This window comes from Salvia hispanica, chromosome 1 (assembly GCF_029641045.1).
Source record: "Salvia hispanica isolate PSC_SH4W2 chromosome 1, Shi_PSC_v1, whole genome shotgun sequence".
Taxonomy (NCBI): domain Eukaryota; kingdom Viridiplantae; phylum Streptophyta; class Magnoliopsida; order Lamiales; family Lamiaceae; genus Salvia; species Salvia hispanica.
The window spans coordinates 3,527,525-3,551,583 of NC_142692.1; the positions used below are offsets into that span (position 1 = coordinate 3,527,525).

The following is a 24,059-nucleotide window of genomic DNA, read 5'->3' on the forward strand; positions in this document are numbered from 1 at the left end:
ATGGCTAAAAACGGAGTTTCATCAATGGAGGGAAATCAAACTGTTTTAAGCATTCTAATGTTTCCATGGTTGGGGCATGGACATGTATCACCTTATCTTGAACTAGCCAAGAATCTCTCTAAGAGAAACTTCAAAATATACTATTGTTCAACACCTGTCAGTCTCGATTCCGTCAGAGGAGATCTTGCAAGGAGCTCAGATGGCGCCACGATCCATCTAGTCGAGCTTCATCTGCCATCATCACCCGAGCTTCCACCCGAGCACCACACCACGAAAAACATACCACCAAATCTCATCCCCAAACTCATTGAGGCCTTTAACAAGTCAAAATCCAGTTTCTCTACCATACTTTCCTCCCTAAAACCTGATATGGTGATCTACGACAGATTGCAGCCGTGGGCGGCCACAGCCTCCTCGTCTCTAGGCATTCCCGCCATTAATTTTACACCAGGAGCAGCTTTTGTGCATGCATATTACTACCACTTCTGGAGAAACTCACCTTTCCCTTATGATGCATTAAATCTTCAAGACTACAAAGAAAGGCCCTCAGAAAATGCAGTCGTGTCAAAGATCATCCAGGACGATGATCAAAATCCTGGATCTGCTCATTTCAAGCTATCTCAAGACATTATCTTGGTAAAGACAAGCAGAAGTTTCGAAGAGAAGTACATCGACTACTTATCTGTCTTGCTGCAGAAAACAATTGTCCCTGTCGGTCCACTTATTGCACGAGCAACGGATGAGGATGATGATTCAGGTATCTTGCAATGGCTGAGCAGCAAGAGCCGGTTTTCGACTGTTCTCATCTCTTGTGGGAGTGAGAACTACTTTTCCAAGGATCAGATGCAAGAGGTGGCTAAGGGCCTGGAGATTTCCAAGGTGAACTTCATATGGGTTGTGAGGTTTCCTAAAGGGGAGAGAGTTTCTCTAGACGAGATGCTGCCAAAGGGATTTCTCGACAGAGTGGGAGAGAGAGGCCGGATTATTCAAGCATGGGCACCACAGGATGATATTCTAGCACATCCTAGTATTGGTGCTTTTGCGAGTCATTGTGGTTGGAGCTCTACACTCGAGAGCATTCATTTTGGTGTGCCGGTTATATGCATACCTTTCAAGCTCGACCAGCCACTGAATGCTAGGTTAATGGTGGAGGCCGGTGTGGCTGTGGAGGTGGTAAGGGATGGAAGTGGAAATTTCAGCAGCAAAGAGTTTGCCAACGCAATCAAGAAGGTGATTGTTGAGGAATCGGGCCAAGAAATGAGGGTGAAGGCTGCAGAACTGAGTGAGAAAATGAAAAAGGAAGATGAAGGTCTGATGAATGAAGCAGCAGAGCAACTGAGGAAAATTTGCTTGGAGCACAAGCAGACGAAGTAGTAACACTGAGCCAAGCCTAGACGGCAGTTGAATGGCGAGGAACGTTGCAGAATCGAAGATTACTTTCTTTGCAGGGCTTCAACATTTCATACTGCCAAAATCTAGACTGAGAAATCTTCTTTCATAGACTACTAAATTCCAGTGTGATTTAAATATAATCAAATTTCTTTCAAAACAATCCAGCCACAAAATTTTTGTGAAACTCAATCAACTTTTGTTAACATGAAATGCTTGAATCATGTATCGAGCAACAATATTCTAAAGCGGAATGCAATCAAATAAATCAGATAGCTAATATGCAAAATAAATCATGTCTCTACACTGTATATACCTTCAATACGTGTGTGATTATGTAAGGGAGGATTTACCAGTAGGGGTAGAGTAGTCTTTTCAACCGAGAAAGATCAATTGAGTCCATAAATTAATTTAAAATCATTTGAAATCCCATTTTTTTTTACATGAATAAAAAATCAATTGAAATATTCAATCGTGAACCGTTCAATTAAAATTGTTGATGTAATTATCTACAAATTAAAAATCAATAAAAAATTTGATGGAATTATCTACGAAAATCAGGAGATAAATATTAAAGAATATTCTGAGTAATATGCACTCCGACCCTTATTATTGTCCCTTTTCTTACTGTTGTTGGGGTTGAAGACATTGTTTGATTTTATTAAGAAAAATGAAAAAAAGAAGTTAGTAGAATGTGAATCATACTTATATATATTTTAAATTTTATAATAATGGTTAATGGAATGGATTAGTAAAATATTGAGTTAATTTATCAACTATAGTAAAAATGAAATGAGATAACTAATGGGGATCGGACCAAAATGTTAAAGGATTAATAGTCATTTAAATCATAAAGTTTGGTCAAATTCTAGTCCGTACCATAAACTTTAAAATTGGAATATTAAATCATGAAGTTTTAATTTTTCTCAATTATCTCATCCATTTACAGTATGTCATCTTTAAATGATATGCAAATGACATGCTTTTATTAATATAAATACATTTTTATATTCCTTTATTTTGTAATTTCTCTTCTTATTTTATTGAAATATTTTCATTTGTAACATTAAAAAAGGTGTTGATTTGTCCATAGATTAAAAAAAAAATAAAACTTTGTGATTTTAATAATTATAATTATTAATGGGCTGGAGGGTGTATGTAACAATAATAAAAAGACTTTAAAGATGAAATGAGAGATAAAATGATAAGATTGACTTTACTATTGTTGTGAAACAATAATAAAAGACTTTAAAGATGAAATGAGAGAAAATGGTAAGTTTGACTTTACTATTGTTATGAGAGATAAAATGATAAGATTGACTTTATTAAAAAGTTAATGGAATTATCTACAATAATAGTAGGAGATAAATATTAAAGATACAACTATGTACTAACAAGGAATATATAAAGACTCCCATTGCACTCCCACACACACACAAGAGCTATTTATCATTGGGCTTATTTGAAGGTGAATTTGTCAGATCTTAAGCAATTGTAATCCGAGGTAATCATCAATTCTAGCTTATTTTCCTAGTTTAAATTCTGTTGAATTATATAATTTGATAGTTGCTATGTTTCGAAAATTTCGCAGAGTTCACTCAGCATGGCCGGAGAGAAACAAGAAAGCTTCAAAATCCTAATGTTCCCATGGCTAGCTCACGGCCACATCTTCCCATACCTCCAACTCTCCAAAAACCTCATAGCAACTCACAACTTCACCATCTACCTCTGCTCCACCGCCGTCAACCTCCACTACCTCTCGAAACACGCCACCGCCTCTCTCCAACTAGTAGAGCTCCACATGCCATCTCCCCCTGAGCTCCCTCCCCACCTTCACACCACCAAGAACCTCCCTTCCAGCCTCATCCCAACCCTCATCCACAACTTCCAAGAATCAACCCTCAGCTTCACACAAACCCTCCAAACCCTAACCCCGGACCTCGTCATCTTCGACACTTTCCAGCCGTGGGCCCCCAAGATCGCCTCTTCCATGGGGATACCCAGTGTCTACTTCTCTGTCTGCGGCGCCTCCTCCATCTCCTACCTCCACCACCTCCACACGTACGGGACCGAGGCCGGATTCCCATCTCCGGCAATGAGCATGCCGGAGTCGGAGATAGCCCGGATGAGAAACCCGGTTCGGCCGAATATAAAGGGGGCTGATGATGACTATCCCTTTGGGAATTATAGAATATCCACCGACATTGGATTGGTGAAGAGCTGTAGATGTATTGAAGAGAAATATGTGGACTATCTTTCGACCTTAAGCAAGAAAAAGATCGTTTGCACTGGTCCAATGATTGCTTCCGATGCTGACGAGGACGACATGTTCGAGAAGTCTGAAATCATGGAGTGGCTGGACAAGAAAGAGGCTGGTTCCACCATATACATCTCCTTTGGGAGTGAATGCTTTTTATCTAAAGAGCAGATTGGGGAGATAGCAAAAGGGTTGTTGTTGAATAAAAATGTGAACTTTTTGTGGGTGGTGAGGTTCCCATTTGAGGAGAGGGAGAGGAGGATCGAGGAAGAGATGCCGGTAGGGTTTCTTGAAGCGGTGGGGGAGAGGGGTTTGGTGGTGACTGGATGGGCAGCGCAGAGGAGGATTTTAGGCCATCCGAGTGTTGGAGGGTTTATGAGCCATTGTGGGAGGAGTTCGGTGACGGAGAGCTTGTATTTTGGGGTTCCGGTGGTGGGGGCTGGGATGAACGTGGAGCAGCCGTTGAATGCGCAATGGGTGGTGGAGTTGGGGGCGGGGGTGGAGGTTGAGAGGGAGGGTGGGGTAGGGGTGTATTTAGGGGAGGAGATTGGGAGGGCGATTGAGAAGGTGATGGTGGTGGAGAAGGAGGGTTTGAGGAGTAGGGCTAGGAGTTTGAGTGAGCTGATGAGAGAAAAGGAGGGAGAGGAGGTGAGAGAAATGGCTTCTAGGCTTTTGGACATTTGTGTCAAGAACAGGAGGATGACATGAGTTGATTGTTTTGGTTTGATTGATCAACAACTAGAGCTGTTCTTGTTGTTGTATTTTTTGTTTTGTTGAAGATTGGGGGATTAGTTCAAGCTGAATGGTTAAATAAGTGAATGGAATGGAATAACGTAAGTTTTCATAAATTGTGTGCCAAAAATAAACGCCTCCATTACGTAGAACGGAGAGAGTAGTATGATAGATATGATAATACTTCACAACTAACAAAAAGAACGACGGCTAAAAACATTTTTAATGCTATTAAGGATGCTAGTTTGTGTTTCAAATCAAACCAAAACAAGCAAGTTAAACAAAGGGTAACCAAGAGAGGACTAATAAGTGTATCCTCCAAGCAAAACAAGGAAACCACAAACTAAACAAACATCAACCAAAGCCAACAAGCAAAACATAAACTTCGGTTCCTTTGCTAACCAATCTTAGAGCGGTTTGAGCTTTTTTTCTCTTATATAAAAAAAAACTATGCTACCAATACTTCATAAGTGTCATTATTGTTGCCTGAACTAAAATTAGATGACACAAATAGATGTGTCCTACAAAAGCAAAAAAGAAGATAATTTGTCCTCAACTTAAGGACGTTTTCTTTTACGTCCTAATGATGGTCTTAATTTTTGTGTCATTAAAAGATACTCCCTCCATCCACCAAAGTAAGGCCAAGTATGGTGGGGCACATGTTTTAAAAAATGTAGTAAAAAGTGTATGGAAAAGATTAGTGGAATGTGAGTCTACTTTTATATATATATATATAGGGGTGCATTATAATGACAACCCCAATTTGTGTGATAACTCTATAACTAAATCTCCATGCATTCAATTTCTCTCACACTCAAACCCTCTTAATCGCATTTGAAACCCTACGAATTGAAGGAAAAATCATCCCAATTCTGGAATATGTCGAAGGAAAACGCTCAAGCATCATCGAAGAAAGGTTGGATGAAGTTTATTACTTATTTCACTTTTGATTTTGCTCGATTTATCATTTTGCTTGAGATTTTCTCATTTTTTTTAGATACTATAGTTTTTTAGTGTAGATATTTCTTATATTTATACAATATCATTTATGCATGACAATATTGGGAACAATCTATATATTTAGATTTACATTTTGCTGTGTGTGCTGCTGCTGTGTGTTTTTATGTGTTTGTGTGTGTGTTTTGCTTTGTGTATGTGTGTTTTGTGTGTTGCTATGTGTTTGGATGATCCGTTTAAATGAAGAAATAGTTCTTTTGCTTGATAAAATGATACTTTGGGTGCATAAAATGATAGTTTCTGAAAATGATAAAATGATACTTTGTGAATAATGTTTTGTTCTACTTAAGTGACAAGTTATTTGGGTAGATAAAAAGATATTTGTGTAGATACAATGATGGTTTTACATTATAAAATGATAGTTTCATGGGATAAAATGATACTTTATGTTTGTGTGTGTGCGTGTGTGTGTGTATGCTGCTGCTGCTGTGTGTGTGTGTCCTGATGCTGCTGATGTTGTGTTCGTGTGTGTTGTTGTGTGTGTCTCTGTGTTTGTGTTTGCGTGTGTTTTGTTGAGTTTGTGTGTGTGTGTTGCTATGTGTTTGGATGATTTATCTAAATGAAGAAATGGTTCTTTTGCCTGATAAAATGATACTTTGGGTGCATAAAATGATAGTTTCAATAGATAAAATGATTCATGCTTTGTTTTGTATCACCAATTCATACCTTATTCGATATCCTAACCTCCTGAGAAGCCATGATCTACTAGTAAAACGATTTGGTTTAGAAAATTTTGTGCAGCATAATGCATATCTGAAGCAGTTTATTTGAGCGTTGATTTTGTGAATAGTGTTTTGTTCTACTTAAGTGACAAGTTATGCTCTCTCTGCTTTTTTGAACTCATTGAAATTTAGAAAATGATAGTTTCAGAAGATAAAATGATAATTGCCCTTAACAAAATGATTGTTTCAGATTATAAAATGATGGTTTTACATTATAAAATGATAGTTTCATGGGATGAAATGATACTTTGACTTTATATAATGACATAAACTGTTTAACACACTGAAATCTTTTGTTTATTAGGAAAGAACATTCGTGATGATGATGATGAAGAAGATAGAACATTAGCAGAACAAGTAGAAAATATAAGAAAGAATGATGATGCAACTGATGGTGAGACAGCTTCAAAGAAGGGCAAGGAAAAAGTTGTTCAAGATAGTACAGTCATTAAGACAACAACTTTGGCAGGAAGAAGGAATAATGACCTCTTCGTTGACATGCTTGAATCTCTAAACAAGAATCAAAGAAGAGCTGTTCGAGAGATTGGGTTTGGCGCACTCCTAAACTTCAATATAAGAAGTTTCCCAAGAGCATTGGCGTATTATCTGATCTACAACTTTAACCATAAAAGTTCATCAATTGAGTTGAACAGTGGGGAATCATTGTTTTTAGATGATGAAGATGTTCACATAACTCTTGGGTTCCCGATTGGATCTTTACCTATCAATAGAATCAAATTTCAGAAAAATATCCACATCAAAACTGAAATTGCTAGATTCTGTAAAGGTGGAGAGAAAAAAATGGTGCCAAAGTATGTTGTAGAGCAGATGGAGAGAGACGAAGAAGGTGGTGAGTTGTTTAAATGGATTTTTATGGTTCTCATGTAGTATGCCTTGATTAACACTCCTGCTGATGGAAATATGAGGCCAAAAATTTTAGATTACATAACTGATGTTGAGAAGATCAAACTATACAATTGGTGTAGCTATGTCATATCTAGATTGCATGAAACACAAAAGAGGTGGAAAACCAACACAGAAAAGATATTTACCGGGCCAGTTATCTTTGTAGTGGTAAGAATATTTTTTTTCCATTGTCTATGAATCTATTTACAGAAAAACTAATATTTAGTTTTTGTTTAGTGTAGGCTTGTTAAGTGGACAGGATTGTCTTTGAAAAAAAATGGTCCCAAGATGTTATCCAACAGTTAAAGGATGGACTGCCGAACTGTTGAAAGAAAGACAAAGAGTAGAAATGGACAATTCAGATTTTGGTCTGGGTCATAAGTATGACCGATATAAAAAGCAGCCACATGAAGAAAATGATGAAGATGACGAAGATGATGAATCTCAAGATGTAGAAGTTTTGAAGACAAATGATCATGATGAAGAGGGGACAACCAGTGAATGGGAGAATTTCATATATGAATGGAAGGGAGCTGCCAAGGATGTTAAAGCCTCAATGTTGAAGATTGTTGATGTCCTTGAAGCAGCGCCGGATAAACTCAGGAATCTCAATAGCTTCAAGATAATCAGTGATACAACGAGAAATGCAATGGGATTGAGAGAGGAAGGTGTGCAACATGTTATAGAAAGTCAGAATACAATGACACAGGCTATAAACAATGATGAAACTGATTGATATCATGATTGAGCTAACTAAAGCTGCTGAGAGGACATATATACTGAAAAATAGGAATGAGTTCCCTACCTTCACTCTGATACCTGAATATGACTACAGTCCTATTGAGAATGAAGATTTTAATCGGGAAAAGGATATGGAGAAGGAAAAAGATGATGAGGTGGAAAACGAGCAAGAAAAACAGAATGAAAGCGAAAAGGAAATGGCTAATAAAGCAGCTCGAAAAGAAAAGGAAAAAATTATAGAGAAAGAAGTTCAAAATGAAGAATATGAGGTAACTTTTAAAAATGATAGTTTAAGTATATAAAATGATTGTTTATATGGTTAAAATGATATAGGTTTGATTATGTTTTTTGGTGGTTCTGTTTTATTTGAAAACTGATACTTTTGCATCATAAAATGATAGTTTAAGCGGATAAAATGATACCTTTGCATGATAAAAATGATAGTTTCGTGGAATAAAATGATACTTTTGTTTCATAATGATAATTTTAGATTTTTGGCTGATAATATGATAGTTCCTATGGGTAAAATAATATCCCTTCTGTCAATAACAATTTTTATTTTTTTTAAATGAAAGCATGACAGAGTTGATACCATAATATCCACTGTCATGGAGGATATAAATGGTGAAACAGGAGATGATGAAGTTTTAAAACAGAGAGAAGAAAATTTGAATAAGGACAAAGGGAAGAAGATGGTTTCTCAAGAACCTCCAGTCGAAAAGGAAAAAGTGGTCAGAACAACAAAGAAAATTGTTGAAGCAATGTGCTCTCCCTACAATGTCAGAGCTGAAAGGAAAACTGAATAAAGAAGATAAAGAAATAATGTACTGGTTGATGACACATGAAGAAAGTGAATAGTAAGTTTTGAATTACATAATTATATTCTTATTCAGTTCTTTTAACTAACATTAAATATGAATTTGAAATCAGTTATGAGGTAGTTTATGAGAACAACATGATCAGAATGTTCAAGATTGATTTCCACAGCCTTGCTCCATGTACATACGTCAGGATCAACATCATAGATGCATGGGTTGTGTACCTCAACTACAATGAAAAATTCAAATCAAAGGCATCACCGAGTCGTCTTTTCATCAACACCGCACCTACGGTACAGTAAATGAGTAAATAAATAATAGTAATACATTAAAAGTTAAATATATTTATAAAAATGTAAACATGACAGATTTACGACATTACTGCAAAGAAATCTGGTTGGATTGAAGCAGAGACTCGAGAAAGATTTTGCTCAAACTTAAATGAATTTGTGTCAAAGATTGAAAATTTCAAATGGGAAAATTATGACATGGTAAGTCATAATTAGATATACATTACAGAACAACATACCTATATTTTTGAAAATGACATTTGTATATAATATTTTGAAAATTAGATATTCTTTCCGATCTGGGCGTACGAACATTATTATATCATCTGCTTCAATCTCAAAATGCAAATGATGGATGTGATTGACAATGCTCTGGTTAGTGAAGAGTTTATTGGGAAGAAATATGAAGATGCACCAAGTACTCTGGTATGTTTAGTTAAATGCATTCAATATTTATTAGTTAAAATGCATTAAATATAATTTAGTACGGAACATAATATTATTTTTAATCAACCTCATGTATGTTTTGTGTTATTTGAATAGAAAAATTTCTTCCGAATTTATCTTGGAAATGGAGTCAATCCATCAATGGGGACAATTGTCAAACTGTCAAAAACCAGATACATGAATATTTCATGGCAGAACGATACAAATAAAGTTGACCGTGGAGTTTATGTGATGCGCCATTTGGAGATTTACATGGGTGGTGCTGTTCGTAACTGGAATTCGGGTTTAACGAAGAAGGAGACAAAGTCTTTCACAAAACTCCGTGCCAGATATACTGAAGCATTGCTTATTGGAGATACTAACAAGAAGGCTTTTGATACATTTACAATGATACAGAAGAAGTTTGAGAATGACAGCAAAAAAGGGAAAATTGATGTTGAAAAGATGATTAGAGAACTTAAACCCCCTGAATAAGAGTGGTGGTTGAAATAGTAACTTGTATGACTTGATAATAGTGTTTTGTAATAGTCGTTTCGAATATAATCACCCAAGATTATCATTTTATTAGTCAGAAGTGTCATTTTATCTGCTGCAAGTATCATTTTGTCATTATATAATTCAGAAGTATCATTTTATCTGCTGCGAGTATCATTTTATAATTTTACCATTCAGAAGTATCATTTTATCAGCTTATATATCATTTTGTCAGGTTAAAATATCATTTTATCCGTTGAGAGTATCATTTTATCAGCTTATATGTCATTTTTTCCAGCTTATATATCATTTTATAAGGTTACTGTCATTTTATTTGCTGCGAGTATCATTTTTCCAGGTTAAAGTATCATTTTATTAGTTTATAAACAAAAGAATCATTTTATGCGCTGAAAATAACATTTTGTTAACAAAAAAGTATCATGTTATCAGCCAAAATGTCATTTTATAAGCCCAAAGTATCATTTTATTAAACAAAAAAGGTCATTTTATACACCAAAAATACCTAAAGTATATCAAATGGCTTCAATCTGTCTTCTCATTGACTCTACCACAATTTCTTGAATCATGACGACCCAGCTCATGACATTTACCACACCATCGTAGAGGCTTATTTTCTTTCCTTATTGCACTCTCCATCTTTGCTACTCTGCCACTAGCTGATCCTTTGGTACTAACAACGTCTGGAGGATGTACGTCTTCTTCTTTTCAATGACTGAAGGTGCTGCACAATTTCCAAATATATGCTCATCCAAATCATCAAGACCAGCACTTAACAAACACAAATGATCCATACTTTCCTCAGACTTTTGGACTAATCGATAAAAGTTGGAGAACATTTTTTTCTTAACTTCCTGCTTTTCATCCAAATCTGCAAGATAAAAGATAACATTATTACAATAAATACTATCATTTCTCTGACTGAAAAATAGTATTTTTACAAATAAGGTTAAAAATGGAGCACACGTTCAAATGGTTGTTGTTCCTCAGATGGTAGGCCAGGGGCTGCCTTTAGTAAAGAGCTCTTCAACCACCTTCGACCAAAATATTTCTCAGGAATGAGATTAGCAGACTTATTCTTCAACAAACAAAATATATGACAACATAACAAACCAATTCTGGAAAACTTCTTACAACTACAGTCGAATGTGTCTTGCTTACAATCATACTTAACATCCCATGTTCTACCATATTGGTCCTTGACCTGATGCATCTTGATGTTATCCTCAACAGTTATAGAAACAATCTCACATACCGTACTTATTTCCTATTGTACATGTTTAATAATAGAATCAGTGTAGATTGTAGATGCATGCTTCTCAATAGGCAATTGGGTTGACAAATCAAGAATAGTTGAGTAATCCAAGTAGTTCAATCGTGAATTGACATTCCTTTGATCTCCCACAGCATAATTAAAGAAATTGATGAACTGTACAAGATTTGCACGTGGCTTTGTGTAGTTTTTAAAAAATCTATTCTCCGATTCAGACATCGATGTAGTCCTAAGAAGCGACCCCATGGGAAAATCTCGAAAATAAGCAGGAACCCAGAATTCTCTATCTTCAAACATTGATCCAAACCAGTGCACGTCTTCTAATCCATACTGTTCCATTATATCATTCCATATTATATCAACTCATCAGGCTCTAACAAATCAGACCAAACACATGCATTCAACTCTTTTTTGAAATCTTCATTACCAAGTAAAGATTTGGGCAACTTATCTGACACCTTAACCATGATATGCCACATACACCATCAGTGCCTTGTTTGTAAAAGTACTTGTTGAACAACAAGTTTGATCCCCCAATCTTGATCAGTGATAATTAATTTGGGTGCTACCCCCATGCATCGAACAAAACAGCCAAACAACCAAGAATAGGAGTCTCTACCTTCACTTGATAACAAGCCAGCTCCAAATGTAACTGGTCTAGAATGGTTATCTTTTCCAGTGAATGGAGCAAAAATCATGCAATACCTTCAGAATATAACATAAAAATGAATTATATTTTCATGCATATAGAAAAGTGTCATTTTATTAGCTATGACTATTATTTTATCAGCCAAAAGTATCATTTTATCAACTGAAATATAATTTAATCAGCAAAAAGTATCATTTTATTTCTTTTAGCAACAAAAGTAATATACATGTTAGTGTTGTATGTTGAGTCAAATGAAATTACATCTCCAAACATATGATGATTTCGTATTGAAATAGCATCACCCCAGAAGTGCCTAGTTAACTTTCCATGAAATCCTATCTCAATTTCATAATAGAACGCATCAGATGATTCCTTTTCAGAACGCATATAATCAAAACTCATTTAAGCATCTGAACCATCAATATTGGACATAATATCACAATAACCATTTCTAATATCAATAAATTAATCTAAATCAATTGAAAAGATAAAATGAAATGACATTAAAGATGAAATGAGAGATAACATGATAAGATTTGCTTTACTATTGTTGTGAAACAATATAAAAGACTCTAAAGATGAAATGAGAGATAAAATGGTAAGTTTGACTTTACATAGAGATAAAATGATAAGATTGACTCTATTAAAAAGTTTTAATGGAATTATCTACAACAATATTAGGAGATAAATATTAAAGATTCTACTATGTACTAACAAGTATATAAAGACTCCCATTGCACTACCTCACACACACAAGAAATACTTATCTTTGGGCTTATCTGAAGGTGAATTTGTCAGATCGTAAGCAATTGAAATCTGAGGTAATCATCAATTCTAACTTATTTTCGTGGTTTAAAAATACTGTTGAATTATATAATTTGATAGTTGCTATGTTTCGAAAATTTCGCAGAGTTCACTCAGCATGGCCGGAGAGAAACAAGAAAGCTTCAAAATCCTAATGTTCCCATGGCTAGCTCACGGCCACATCTTCCCATACCTCCAACTCTCCAAAAACCTCATAGCAACTCACAACTTCACCATCTACCTCTGCTCCACCGCCGTCAATCTCCACCACCTCTCCAAACACGCCACCGCCTCTCTCCGCCTAGTTGAGCTCCACATGCCATCTCCCCCCGAGCTCCCTCCCCACCTCCACACCACCAAGAATCTCCCCTCCCACCTCATTCCAACCCTCATCAAGGCCTTCCAAGAATCAACCCCCAGCTTCACTCAAACCCTCCAAACCCTAACTCCAGACCTCGTCATCTTCGACATTTTCCAGCCGTGGGCCCCCAAGATCGCCTCTTCCATGGGGATACCTAGCGTCTACTTCTCTGTCTGCGGCGCCTCCTCCATCTCCTACCTCCACCACGTCCACACGTACGGGACCGAGGCCGGATTCCCATCTCCGGCAATGAGCATGCCGGAGTCGAAGCTAGCCAGGATGAGGAACACCGTTCGGCCGAATATAAAGGGGGCAGATGATGACTATCCCTTCGGGAATTATAGAACATCCACAGACATTGCATTGGTGAAGAGCTGTAGATGTGTTGACGAGAAATACGTAGACTATCTTTCGACCTTATGCAAGAAAAGGATCGTTTGCACAGGTCCAATGATTGCTTCCGATGCTGATGAGGACGACAAGTTCGAGAAGTCTGAAATCATGGAGTGGCTGAACAAGAAAGAGGTTGGTTCCACCATATACATCTCCTTTGGGAGTGAATGCTTTTTATCTAAAGAGCAAATTGGGGAGATAGCAAAAGGGTTGTTGTTGAATAAAGATGTGAACTTTTTGTGGGTGGTGAGGTTCCCATTTGAGGAGAGGGAGAGAAGGGTTGAGGAAGTGATGCCGGTAGGGTTTCTTGAAGCGGTGGGGGAGAGGGGTTTGGTAGTGACGGGATGGGCGGCGCAGAGGAGGATATTAGGGCATCCAAGTGTTGGTGGATTTTTGAGCCATTGTGGGAGGAGCTCGGTGACGGAGAGCTTGTATTTTGGGGTTCCGGTGGTGGCAGCGGGGATGAATGCGGAGCAGCCATTGAATGCGCAATGGATGGTGGAGTTGGGGGCGGGGGTGGAGGTTGAGAGGGAGGGTGGGGTAGGGGTGTATTTAGGGGAGGAGATTGGGAGGGCGATTGAGAAGGTGATGGTGGTGGAGAAGGAGGGTTTGAGGAGTAGGGCTAGGAGTTTGAGTGAGCTGATGAGAGAAAAGGAGGGAGAGGAGGTGAGAGAAATGGCTTCTAGGCTTTTGGACATTTGTGTCAAGAACAAGAGGATGGTATGAGCTCATTTGTTTGGTTTGATTGATCAACAACATTAGAGCTGTTCTTCTTCTTGTATTTTTTTGTTTTGTTGAAGATTGGGGAATTGATTCAAGCTGATTGGTTAAATAAGTGAATGGAATGGAATAAACATCAGTTTTCTTAAATCGCGTGTCAAAAATAAACCCCTTCACTACCGCACAACGGTGGGAGTAGTATGATAGATATGATAATATTTCGCAACAACAAAACGAACTGGTGCTAAAAACATTTTTAATGCTATTAAGGATGTTAGCTTGTGTTTTTAATCAAACCAAAACAAGCAAGCTAAACAATGGGTAACCAAGAAAGGACTAAGGCCATGCTTGGTATGGTGGAATGGAATGGTCAAATGGAATGTGATTCCTACTTCCATTCTATTCATTTGCTTGGTGTGATGGAATGAATAAGGGGATGGATGAAAATGCAAAGGAAATCCAAGGAAATTGACATTCCATTCCACCCTCCATTCCATTCCACCCTCATTCCATTCCATCATACCAAGCATGGCCTAAGAAGTGCATCCTCCAAGCTCACAAACTAAACAAACATCAACCAAGGCCACCAACATTGGTTCCTTTGCTCACCAATCATAGAGCGGTTTGAGCCTTTTCTCTCCTATAAAAAAAAACTATACCAACCTTTCATAAGTGTCCTTATTATATAATCAAAGCAAAAAATAAGATAATTTGACCTCAATATCGGGACGCTTTCTTTTGCGTGTAGTCATTTTTGAAAAAAATTTCAAATGCTAATAATTGCATCTTAATTTTTGTGTCATTAAAAGAGACTTCCTCCTACCACCAAAGCAAGGCCGAGTATGGTCAGGCACGCGTTTTACAAAATGTAGTAAAAAATGTGTGGAAAAGATTAGTGGAAGGTGAGTCCTATTTTTATAATACTCCATCCGTCCATAAAAAATAGAGCAATTGGTGTATGACATGGGTTTTAATGTAGAATTGGTAAAAGTAAGAGAAAAAGGAAAAAAGTAAGAGAGAATGAGAAACAGTAAGTGAGAAGTAGTGTTATTGAAATGATGTGTATGGTTATTATTTGTTGAAAACTTTCCATAAACGAATGTGCTCTATTTTTTGTGGACGGCCAGAAATGGTAAATGTGCTCTATTTTTTTTGGACGGATGGAGTATATATTTATAGTGAAATATGAGTCAATAAAGTTAATGGAATGTGGGATCTATTACTAAAAGTAGTAAAAAGAAAAAAGATATTTATAGGTGGATTTACGAAAATAGAAGTATGAGAGATTATTAGTGGACTAGGGAGTAAACTTTTTTTAGTGTTCGACTGTTTTTCAAAAATGTATAAACAATGATGTAATTGACAGATCAAGAAATTGTTCTCCATTGGATCGGACGAAACAACAAATATCATATTTAAACAATAAATTTTTTTACAAAAATATAGTACTAGTAATTATACCATAAATAATCTAGTTGGCATCTGAAATATAACTTTGTATTGCATATAGTATATGCATAAAAAGAAGTTTAAAAGGTTTAAATGCTACATGTTCGTATAGAGAAATGCCACGGTATATGAAATTATATAATCAGAAAATAACATAAGAAATGAAAAGTGTAGAAAAATAGCACTTTGTAAATATTAGTAATATGCATATATAAGGGCATTATGATTATTTCAATCTAATATTTATCTTCTAGAGAAAAGAGTGCAGCCATGTGCACTGAAGATGAAATAAGAGATGAAATGATAAGTTAGACTTCATTAAAAAGTTGATGGAATTATCTGCAAAAATTAGGAGATAAATATTAAAGTATATCTAGCTACTATATGACAAGAATAAATTGACTGTAAAGATTAAATGACAGATAAAACGATAAGTTAGACTTCATTAAAAAAGTATATGGAATTATCTACAAAAATTAGGAGATAAATATTAAAGAATATTCAGATACTATGTAACAAGAATAAAAAGACTTTCATTTCACTCCCTCACACACACAAAAGAAATATTCATCTCTGGGCTCATTTGAAGGTTAATCCTCGGATAAGTGCGTACTTAAGTAATAATTCGAGGTGATCTTCAATTCTAACTTATTTTCATAGCTAAAATAGTGATAAATGTATCTAATTTGATAGTTTCATGCTTTGATAATGTATCTAATTTGATAGTTGCATGCTTTGATAAATATATAAATGGAAGAATATTTTTATATGTGGTTGTATCCGAAGCTTAATCGATTCATTGAGTATAGTTGGTATGTGATAGGATTGAAATACTGCTAAAACTAAGGTGTACAAAGTGGCATGTGTTATGATATGTTTTCCTCCTATACATGCTAATGTTCTATCGACATATGCTATTAGTCTATTGTTGCTAAATTGTTTGTGTACCCATGTTTTGAAACCAAGCACATTAGTGGAGCTATCGATATTAAATAGGGTTATGTTTAAATCTCTTAAATCTTGTTCCACATTGACTTGGTGATGATCCTATGATCCTTTCTCATCTATATAAGTATGAATAACCATCTTCCTTATTAGGCCGAGTGATCCCATTTCTAATAGGTTATATACTCCGCCCGCCCTTACCATAACGGTTTCCCTTATCATAACGGTTTCCTATTGTTTCTTTATTCAGAAAATCAAGACAGAGAGATGGCTAAAAAAGGAGTTTCATCAATGGAGGCAAATCAAACTATGCTAAGCATTCTAATGTTTCCATGGTTGGGGCATGGACATGTATCCCCTTATATTGAACTAGCCAAGAATCTTTCAAAGAAAAACTTCAAAATATACTATTGTTCAACACCTGTCAATCTTGATTCAGTTAGAGGAGCCCTTGCTAGGAGCACGGATAGCCCCACGATCCATCTAGTCGAGCTTCATCTGCCATCATCACCCGAGTTTCCTCCGGAGTACCACACCACGAAAAATATACCACCAACTCTCATTCCCAAACTCTTTGAGGCATTTAGCCAATCAAAATCAAGTTTCTATACCATAGTTTCCTCCCTAAAACCTGATATGGTGATATACGACAGATTTCAGCCGTGGGCGGCCTCAGCTTCCTCGTCTCTAGGCATTCCCGCTGTTAATTTTACACCAGGAGCAGCTTCAGTGCATGCATTTTACTACCACCTCTTAAGAAGGAGTGATTCTCCTTTCCCTTATGATGCACTGTATCTTCAAGACTATGAAGAAAGGCCCTCTCAAAACGCAGTCGTGTCAAAGATCATCCAGGAAGATGATAAAAATTCTGGATTTGCTCATTTCGAGCTATCTCAAGACATTATCTTGGTAAAGACAAGCAGAAGTTTCGAAGGGAAGTACATGGACTACTTATCAGTTTTGCTGCAGAAGACAATTGTCTCTGTCGGTCCACTTATTGCACGAGCAGCAGGTGAGGATGATGATTCAGAGATCTTGTTAGGTAAGATATATAATGATGTTTTTTTTTTTTTGAGGAATCCTTATTAGAAGACTTGGATAACTTAGAATCGTATAAAATACTTTCAGATCAAGTATTTTGAGTGCACAAAATCTATGATCGGATAAGACTAAGTTTCCTTAGATGATTGTTCATTCTCTGATCTGTATTTAATCAAAAATCAGCCTAAACCGTTGACAATTAACTGTCAAGGCAGTTAATTAACTAAAACTGATTCCAAACTGTTAATAACTGTTTAAAAACTGTTAAAACAGTTAATTCAAACACTAAAATAAGATAGAACAAGCTTCTAATGAAGCAGCCGAATTGTTTAGAAATTAAAGTGATAAACACTAAAATTCCAACATTCTTCCTTAGAATTAAAGTGCTAATACACTAAAATTCCAACATTCCTCCCCTATTTTAGTGGATTTATAAGCATGATCAAATCAAAAGAACAGACAACAAAATTATGCATAAATGAAAATATCACAAGGATTGAATTTCCATTTTAGTATATCAATGTACAAACATTCTAATTATAAGAGTGGTCTAAGACTTGAACTCTTACAATTCCTTTGAATATCAGTCTTAATATACACATAATTATCAAACAATTAATCTAAACCTGACACCTTTATAACAAGTCTAGTGTCCATATCCTTCAACAAACATTTATAAAGCTAAGTCCAGAGCTTTATTGGAACAACTTGGATTCCATGTTTGTATAGGTAGCTTTTCATCTTGTTCTGTCAAAACAATTTGCCAAAAAAAACTATTAAGAAGCAAAACTTCAACCTCCTTCAAACTGACAGATTATTACACATACCTTGGATGGTTTGAACATGTGTCTATCTCACATATTTAGGCTTTCCACATTGAATTTCACATCTAATATCAAATTAGAAGGAAATTGGGTATCCCAAACAGATAAGATTAGATGGACTTGAGCCCCACCCCTTTAGCAGATTTGCTAACTAAATCTTTAGCCAAGCCTATGGTTAGATGGTCTGCCAGATTTTGTTGTGTCCCAACAAATTCAACTGAAATGACCCCATGAGTGATCAGCTCCCTAACCATGCTATGTCTGACACCTAAATGTCTAGACTTCCCATTGTAAACTTGGCTATATACTTTAGCCAATGTTGCTGCACTGTCACACCTTATAGAGATAGGTGATATAGGCTTAGGCCATAAAGGAATTTCATAAACCAAATCCCTTAACCATTCTGCCTCCTTTCCAGCAGCGGCTAGTGCTACAAATTCTGACTCCATTGTAGAACTTGTGATGCAAGTTTGCTTCTTAGAAGCCCAAGAGATAGCTCCACCTCCTAGCAAGTAAATCCAACCACTAGTAGAGGAATGATCCTCTGGATTGGCTATCCAACTTGCATCAGAATATCCTTCTAAGATAGAAGGAAAATCTGAGTAACACAAACCATAATTTATGGTTCCTTTGAGGTACTTAAATAACCTCCTCACTGCTTGCCAGTGATGAATACTAGGACTATGTGTAAATCTACTTAATCTTCCCACAGCAAAAGCTATGTCAGGCCTAGTACTTATCATTGCATACATTAGGCAACCTATTACTTTAGAGTATTCCAATTGTGAAACTGTTTTTCCTCTATTAGGTAAGAGTTTTACATTAGGATCCATAGGTGTGCTAACTGGAGTACAGTTTCCATAATTGAACCTTTTCAACACTTTCTCAATGTAATGAGATTGTGTGATAGATATTCTGTTAGGAGCCTCTTTTATTATCCTAATTCCCAATATGACTTCAGCCTCACCTAAATCTTTCATTGAGAACTTAGATGATAGGAATTTCTTTGTCTCATCTATCTGGTCTTGACTAGTACCAAACAGAAGCATATCATCTACATAAAGGCAGATAATAATTCCTTTACCAAATTTATCAAACTTAGAATAAACACACTTATCAGCTTGATTCAATAGAAAACCATTTGATAAAACAATATCATCAAACTTTTGATGCCACTGTTTTGGTGCTTGTTTCAAGCCATATAATGATTTGATCAACTTGCACACCTTGTGTTCATTTCCTGGTAAAGAATATCCCTCAGGCTGCTTCATGTAGATTTCCTCATCCAAATCACCATTTAAAAAGGCTGTTTTAACATCCATTTGGTGTATAAGGAGTTTATGAATAGAAGCCATAGCTACTAGCAATCTAATAGTAGATATTCTAGCTACAGGAGCATAAGTATCAAAGTAGTCTATCCCCTCCTTTTGTCTAAATCCTTGAATGACAAGCCTAGCTTTAAACTTGTCTATAGACCCATCAACTTTCATCTTTCTTTTAAAGATCCATCTACACCCCAATGGTTTACAACCAGGGGGCAGATCAGTTAATTCCCAAGTGTTATTTTGGAGTATAGAATCCATTTCATCATCTATAGCCTCTTTCCAGAATGAGACATCTCTAGATGACATGGCTTCTTTGAAAGTCTTAGGATCCTCTTCAATTATAGAACAGTAGGGGTACTGGGATTGTAATTCATCCCTTGATCCTTCAATAAGATGGATTTGAAAGCCTTTATCTAGATTACTTTGATTTCTTGGCCTTACACTCCTTCTAACCCAATGTTGAGTTGAAGGTTCCTCTGATTGATTTTCAGAAATTACTAATCTATTTTCAGAATTAGAAAATAGATCCTTAGGCCTTGTGATAGATGTGAATCTATTTTCATCAAAGAGTGCATCTCTTGACTCTATAACAGAGTTCACAGAGACAAATTTATTAGGTTCTAAGACATAAAACCTATAAGCCTTTGAATGATTTGCATAACCAATGAAAATGCAATCAATTCCCTTTTCACCCAATGTCCTACGCTTGGGATCAGTGAGTTTAACTACTGCTCTGCAGCCCCACACTTTAAGATAGTTTAAGTTTGGAGGTTTTCCAAACCACAACTCATAAGGTGTAGCTTTACTTTTCTTATTTGGAACTCTATTTAATATATAGCAGGCAGTAATCATAGCTTCTCCCCAAAAACCTTCATTTAAACCAGAATATGATAACAAAGAGTTAACCATTTCTTTCAACACTCTGTTCTTTCTTTCAGAGATTCCATTCTGTTGTGGAGTATAAGGGGCTGTTATTTGGTGAATTATTCCCACTGATTCAAAATAAGTAGGATCATAGTATTCACCTCCCCTATCAGATCTAAAAATCTTTATAAATTCACTCTTTTGTACCTCAACTTCTGTCTTATATACCTTGAATTTCTCTAAGGCTTCATCCTTAGAACTTAGCAAGTATACATAACAATATCTAGTTGAGTCATCAATAAAAGTAATAACATACTTCTTATTTCCAATTGATGGTGTTGAGTGAAAATCACAGATATCACTATGGATTAATTCCAGTAGTTTAGATTCTCTCACAACATTATTGAAAGGTTGCCTTGTGATCTTAGTTAACATACATGTTTTACATTTATCTTTGCTAACTGTAAAGGCAGGGATTAAGCTACTTTTAGACATCTCAATTAGTCTTTTATAATGCACATGTCCTAACCTTTCATGCCACAAATCAGTAGTTGAAAGTTCATTAGAAGTCATCACATAAGCAGAATTATCAACAAAGCAAGATTCAATATTTAATCTTAACATACCATTGCATAAATAACCAAAACCAACAAATACACCATGTTTAGATAAAATATATTTATTAGCTTCAATAACTTGTTTATAACCTAAGTTATTAATTACAGTGCCACTCATTAGATTCTTTCTAATGGTGGGAACATACAATACATCTACTAAATCCAACTGTTTCCCAGAAGTAAAAGTTAGCCTAACATTTCCTATTCCTTCAATCGATTCACTAGAACCATTCCCCATTCTAATCACTGACCCATTCTAATCCATCAGTGATCTTCTGCAAGGATGTAAACCATCTCCTATCCTTGCAAACATGGTTTGTAGCTCCAGAATCCACCCACCAAGTGTACTCATCATCCTGTACATAGAATGAACTTGGTGTATCCGAGATATAGTTCTGAATAGAAATATTAGAATTGAATATTTTCATACCTTGAGGTACACTTGGATCCTTAGATCCACTTGGTCCAGATTTTGAACCACTTGTACTTGTACCAGCCTTGAAAACTTTCTTTCCAGACCTACAATCTTTCTTGTAGTGGCCTGGTTTCCCACACTTCCAACAAACAAGTTTTCGTTTCTTATTCTCAGAGGACTCTCCTTGAAACATTTTCCTTTTCCCTTTAAACTTCTGTCCACCTTCCACCATATTAATGGAAGATAGTCCAGCCACACTCTTTTCCTTGTTCTTTTCCATCTCCTGAATCCTTAAGGATTCTTCAATTCTGAGATGAGAACCAAGTTGCACCAAGGAAAGTTCTTCCTTTTGATGCTTTAGAGTATGTTTGAAGTCTTTCCAAGAAGGAGGCAATTTATCAATAACACTAGAAACTGATATGGCTTCATCCATATGCATCTGGTGTTGTTGAAATTGTCCAAGAATCCTTAGTAATTCATTATATTGTTCCATCACAGGTCTAGAATCTAGCATCTTATAATTATTGAAATTACTAACCAAGAATTTCTTACTAGAAGCATCCTCTGCCATGTATTTAGATTCTAGAGAATCCCATAATTCTTTGGAGGATTCAACATTCTGATAAATATCAAAGAGTGAGTCAGTCATACCATTGAGAATATGCCCTCTGCACACATAGTCATCATTCTCCCATTTCAGCCTCCTTCTGGTTTGTTCCAGAGATTCATCTTCAGTCGGTTCTGGCATGGTAGTTGTGAGTACATGAACAACCTTCAGGGTGGTCAGCAAGAAGTGCATCTTCTTTCTCCATCTTATGAAATCTACTCCTTCAAACTTCTCCAGTTTTGTGAAGTTTGCAGTCATCTTCCTCACTGAATTGGGTCCAGTCATCTTCAAACTACTTGATCTTTGTTAGGTAAGATATATAATGATGTTTTTTTTTTTTTTTTGACTTAGGATTAGGGAATCCTTATTAGAAGACTTGGATAACTTAGAATCGTATAAAATACTTTCAGATCAAGTATTTTGAGTGCACAAAATCTATGATCGGATAAGACTAAGTTTCCTTAGATGATTGTTCATTCTCTGATCTGTATTTAATCAAAAATCAGCCTAAACCGTTGACAATTAACTGTCAAGGCAGTTAATTAACTAAAACTGATTCCAAACTGTTAATAACTGTTTAAAAACTGTTAAAACAGTTAATTCAAACACTAAAATAAGATAGAACAAGCTTCCAATGAAGCAGCCGAATTGTTTAGAAATTAAAGTGATAAACACTAAAATTCCAACATTCTTCCTTAGAATTAAAGTGCTAATACACTAAAATTCCAACAGATCTTGCAATGGCTGAGCAGCAAGAGCCAGTTTTCAACTGTTTTCATCTCTGCCGGGAGTGAGAACTACTTGTCCAAGGACCAGATGCAAGAGGTAGCTAACGGGCTGGAGATATCCAAGGTGGACTTTATATGGGTTGTGAGGTTTCCTCATGGGGAGAGAGTTTCTCTAGATGAGATGCTGCCAAAGGGATTTCTCGACAGAGTGGGAGAGAGAGGCCTGATTGTTCAAGGATGGGCACCACAGGATGGCATTCTTGCACATCCTAGTGTTGGGGCTTTTGTGTCTCATTGTGGTTGGAACTCTACACTCGAGAGCATTCATTTTAGTGTGCCAGTTATAAGCATACCATTCAAGCTCGACCAGCCACTGAATGCTAGGTTAATGGTCGAGGCCGGTGTGGCTATTGAGGTGGTAAGGGATGGAAGTGGAAATTTCAGCGGCAAAGAGTTTGCCAACGCAATCAAGAAGGTGATTTTTGAGAAAACGGGCCAAGAAATGAGGGAGAAGGCTGCAGAACTGAGTGAGAAAATGAAAAACGAAGATGAAGGTGTGATAAATGAAGCAGCAGAGCAACTGAGGAAAATTTGCTTGGAGCATAAGCTGAAGAAGTAGTAACACCTTCTCAAACAATCATATGGAGTGAGCTTCATATCAATCTTATCAAATAAATGCAATGAATAAACGAGTAAAACTATCTTGCTTTACCAAAATGAGAGCTCAGCAAACACAAGTTAAAATCATGGTCTATAACAATAGATCAAAGTTTCTAAATCAATTGATGTTCAATAATGAAGTTAGTATAACTTGCCTCATCATATCATCCATGAAGCTGCTTCCATCACCTCCAAGCCTCATTGTGGCTGTGAATGTCATCACATTCTCATCACAAACACCGATACTTGCCTCCATAACTTCAGCCTGAGCACTGAGCCACGCCTAGAGGGCAGTTGAATGGCGAGTAACGGTGCAGTATCGATTCAAAATACAAACATCGATACTTGCCTCCATAATTTCACACGGCCAAAATCTAGACTGAGAAATCTTCTTTTATAGACGAACTATAATCAAATTTCTTTCACCGTAATCAATTTTTGTCAACATGAAATGCTTGAATCATGTATACTGACGAACCAATACAATTCGTAACAAAATCGAGCAAATATCCTAAAACGGAATGCAATCAAATAAATCACATAGCTAATGATCAAAATAGCTCAGCAGATTTA

General features: G+C 36.3%; 1 protein-coding gene and 4 pseudogenes across 1 annotated transcript; all 5 read left to right on the top strand.

Annotated features, from left to right (window-relative positions):
* Positions 1-1,374, top strand: LOC125221426 (beta-D-glucosyl crocetin beta-1,6-glucosyltransferase pseudogene; annotated as a pseudogene).
* Positions 1,375-2,992: 1,618 nt separating this feature from the next.
* LOC125221424 (mogroside IIIx synthase pseudogene) lies at positions 2,993-4,457 on the top strand (annotated as a pseudogene).
* A 2,915-nt stretch (positions 4,458-7,372) lies between these two features.
* Positions 7,373-10,808, top strand: LOC148933109 (uncharacterized; annotated as a pseudogene).
* A 1,847-nt stretch (positions 10,809-12,655) lies between these two features.
* LOC125221419 (UDP-glucosyltransferase 29 pseudogene) lies at positions 12,656-14,131 on the top strand (annotated as a pseudogene).
* A 2,541-nt stretch (positions 14,132-16,672) lies between these two features.
* On the top strand, positions 16,673-23,473 carry LOC125218645 (beta-D-glucosyl crocetin beta-1,6-glucosyltransferase-like). The gene is made up of 2 exons (XM_089069730.1): positions 16,673-17,464; positions 22,831-23,473. Exons 1-2 carry the CDS (start codon positions 16,673-16,675, stop codon positions 23,443-23,445), a joined length of 1,407 nt encoding a protein of 468 aa, XP_088925856.1. The 3' UTR covers positions 23,446-23,473.
* Positions 23,474-24,059: the final 586 nt, after the last annotated feature.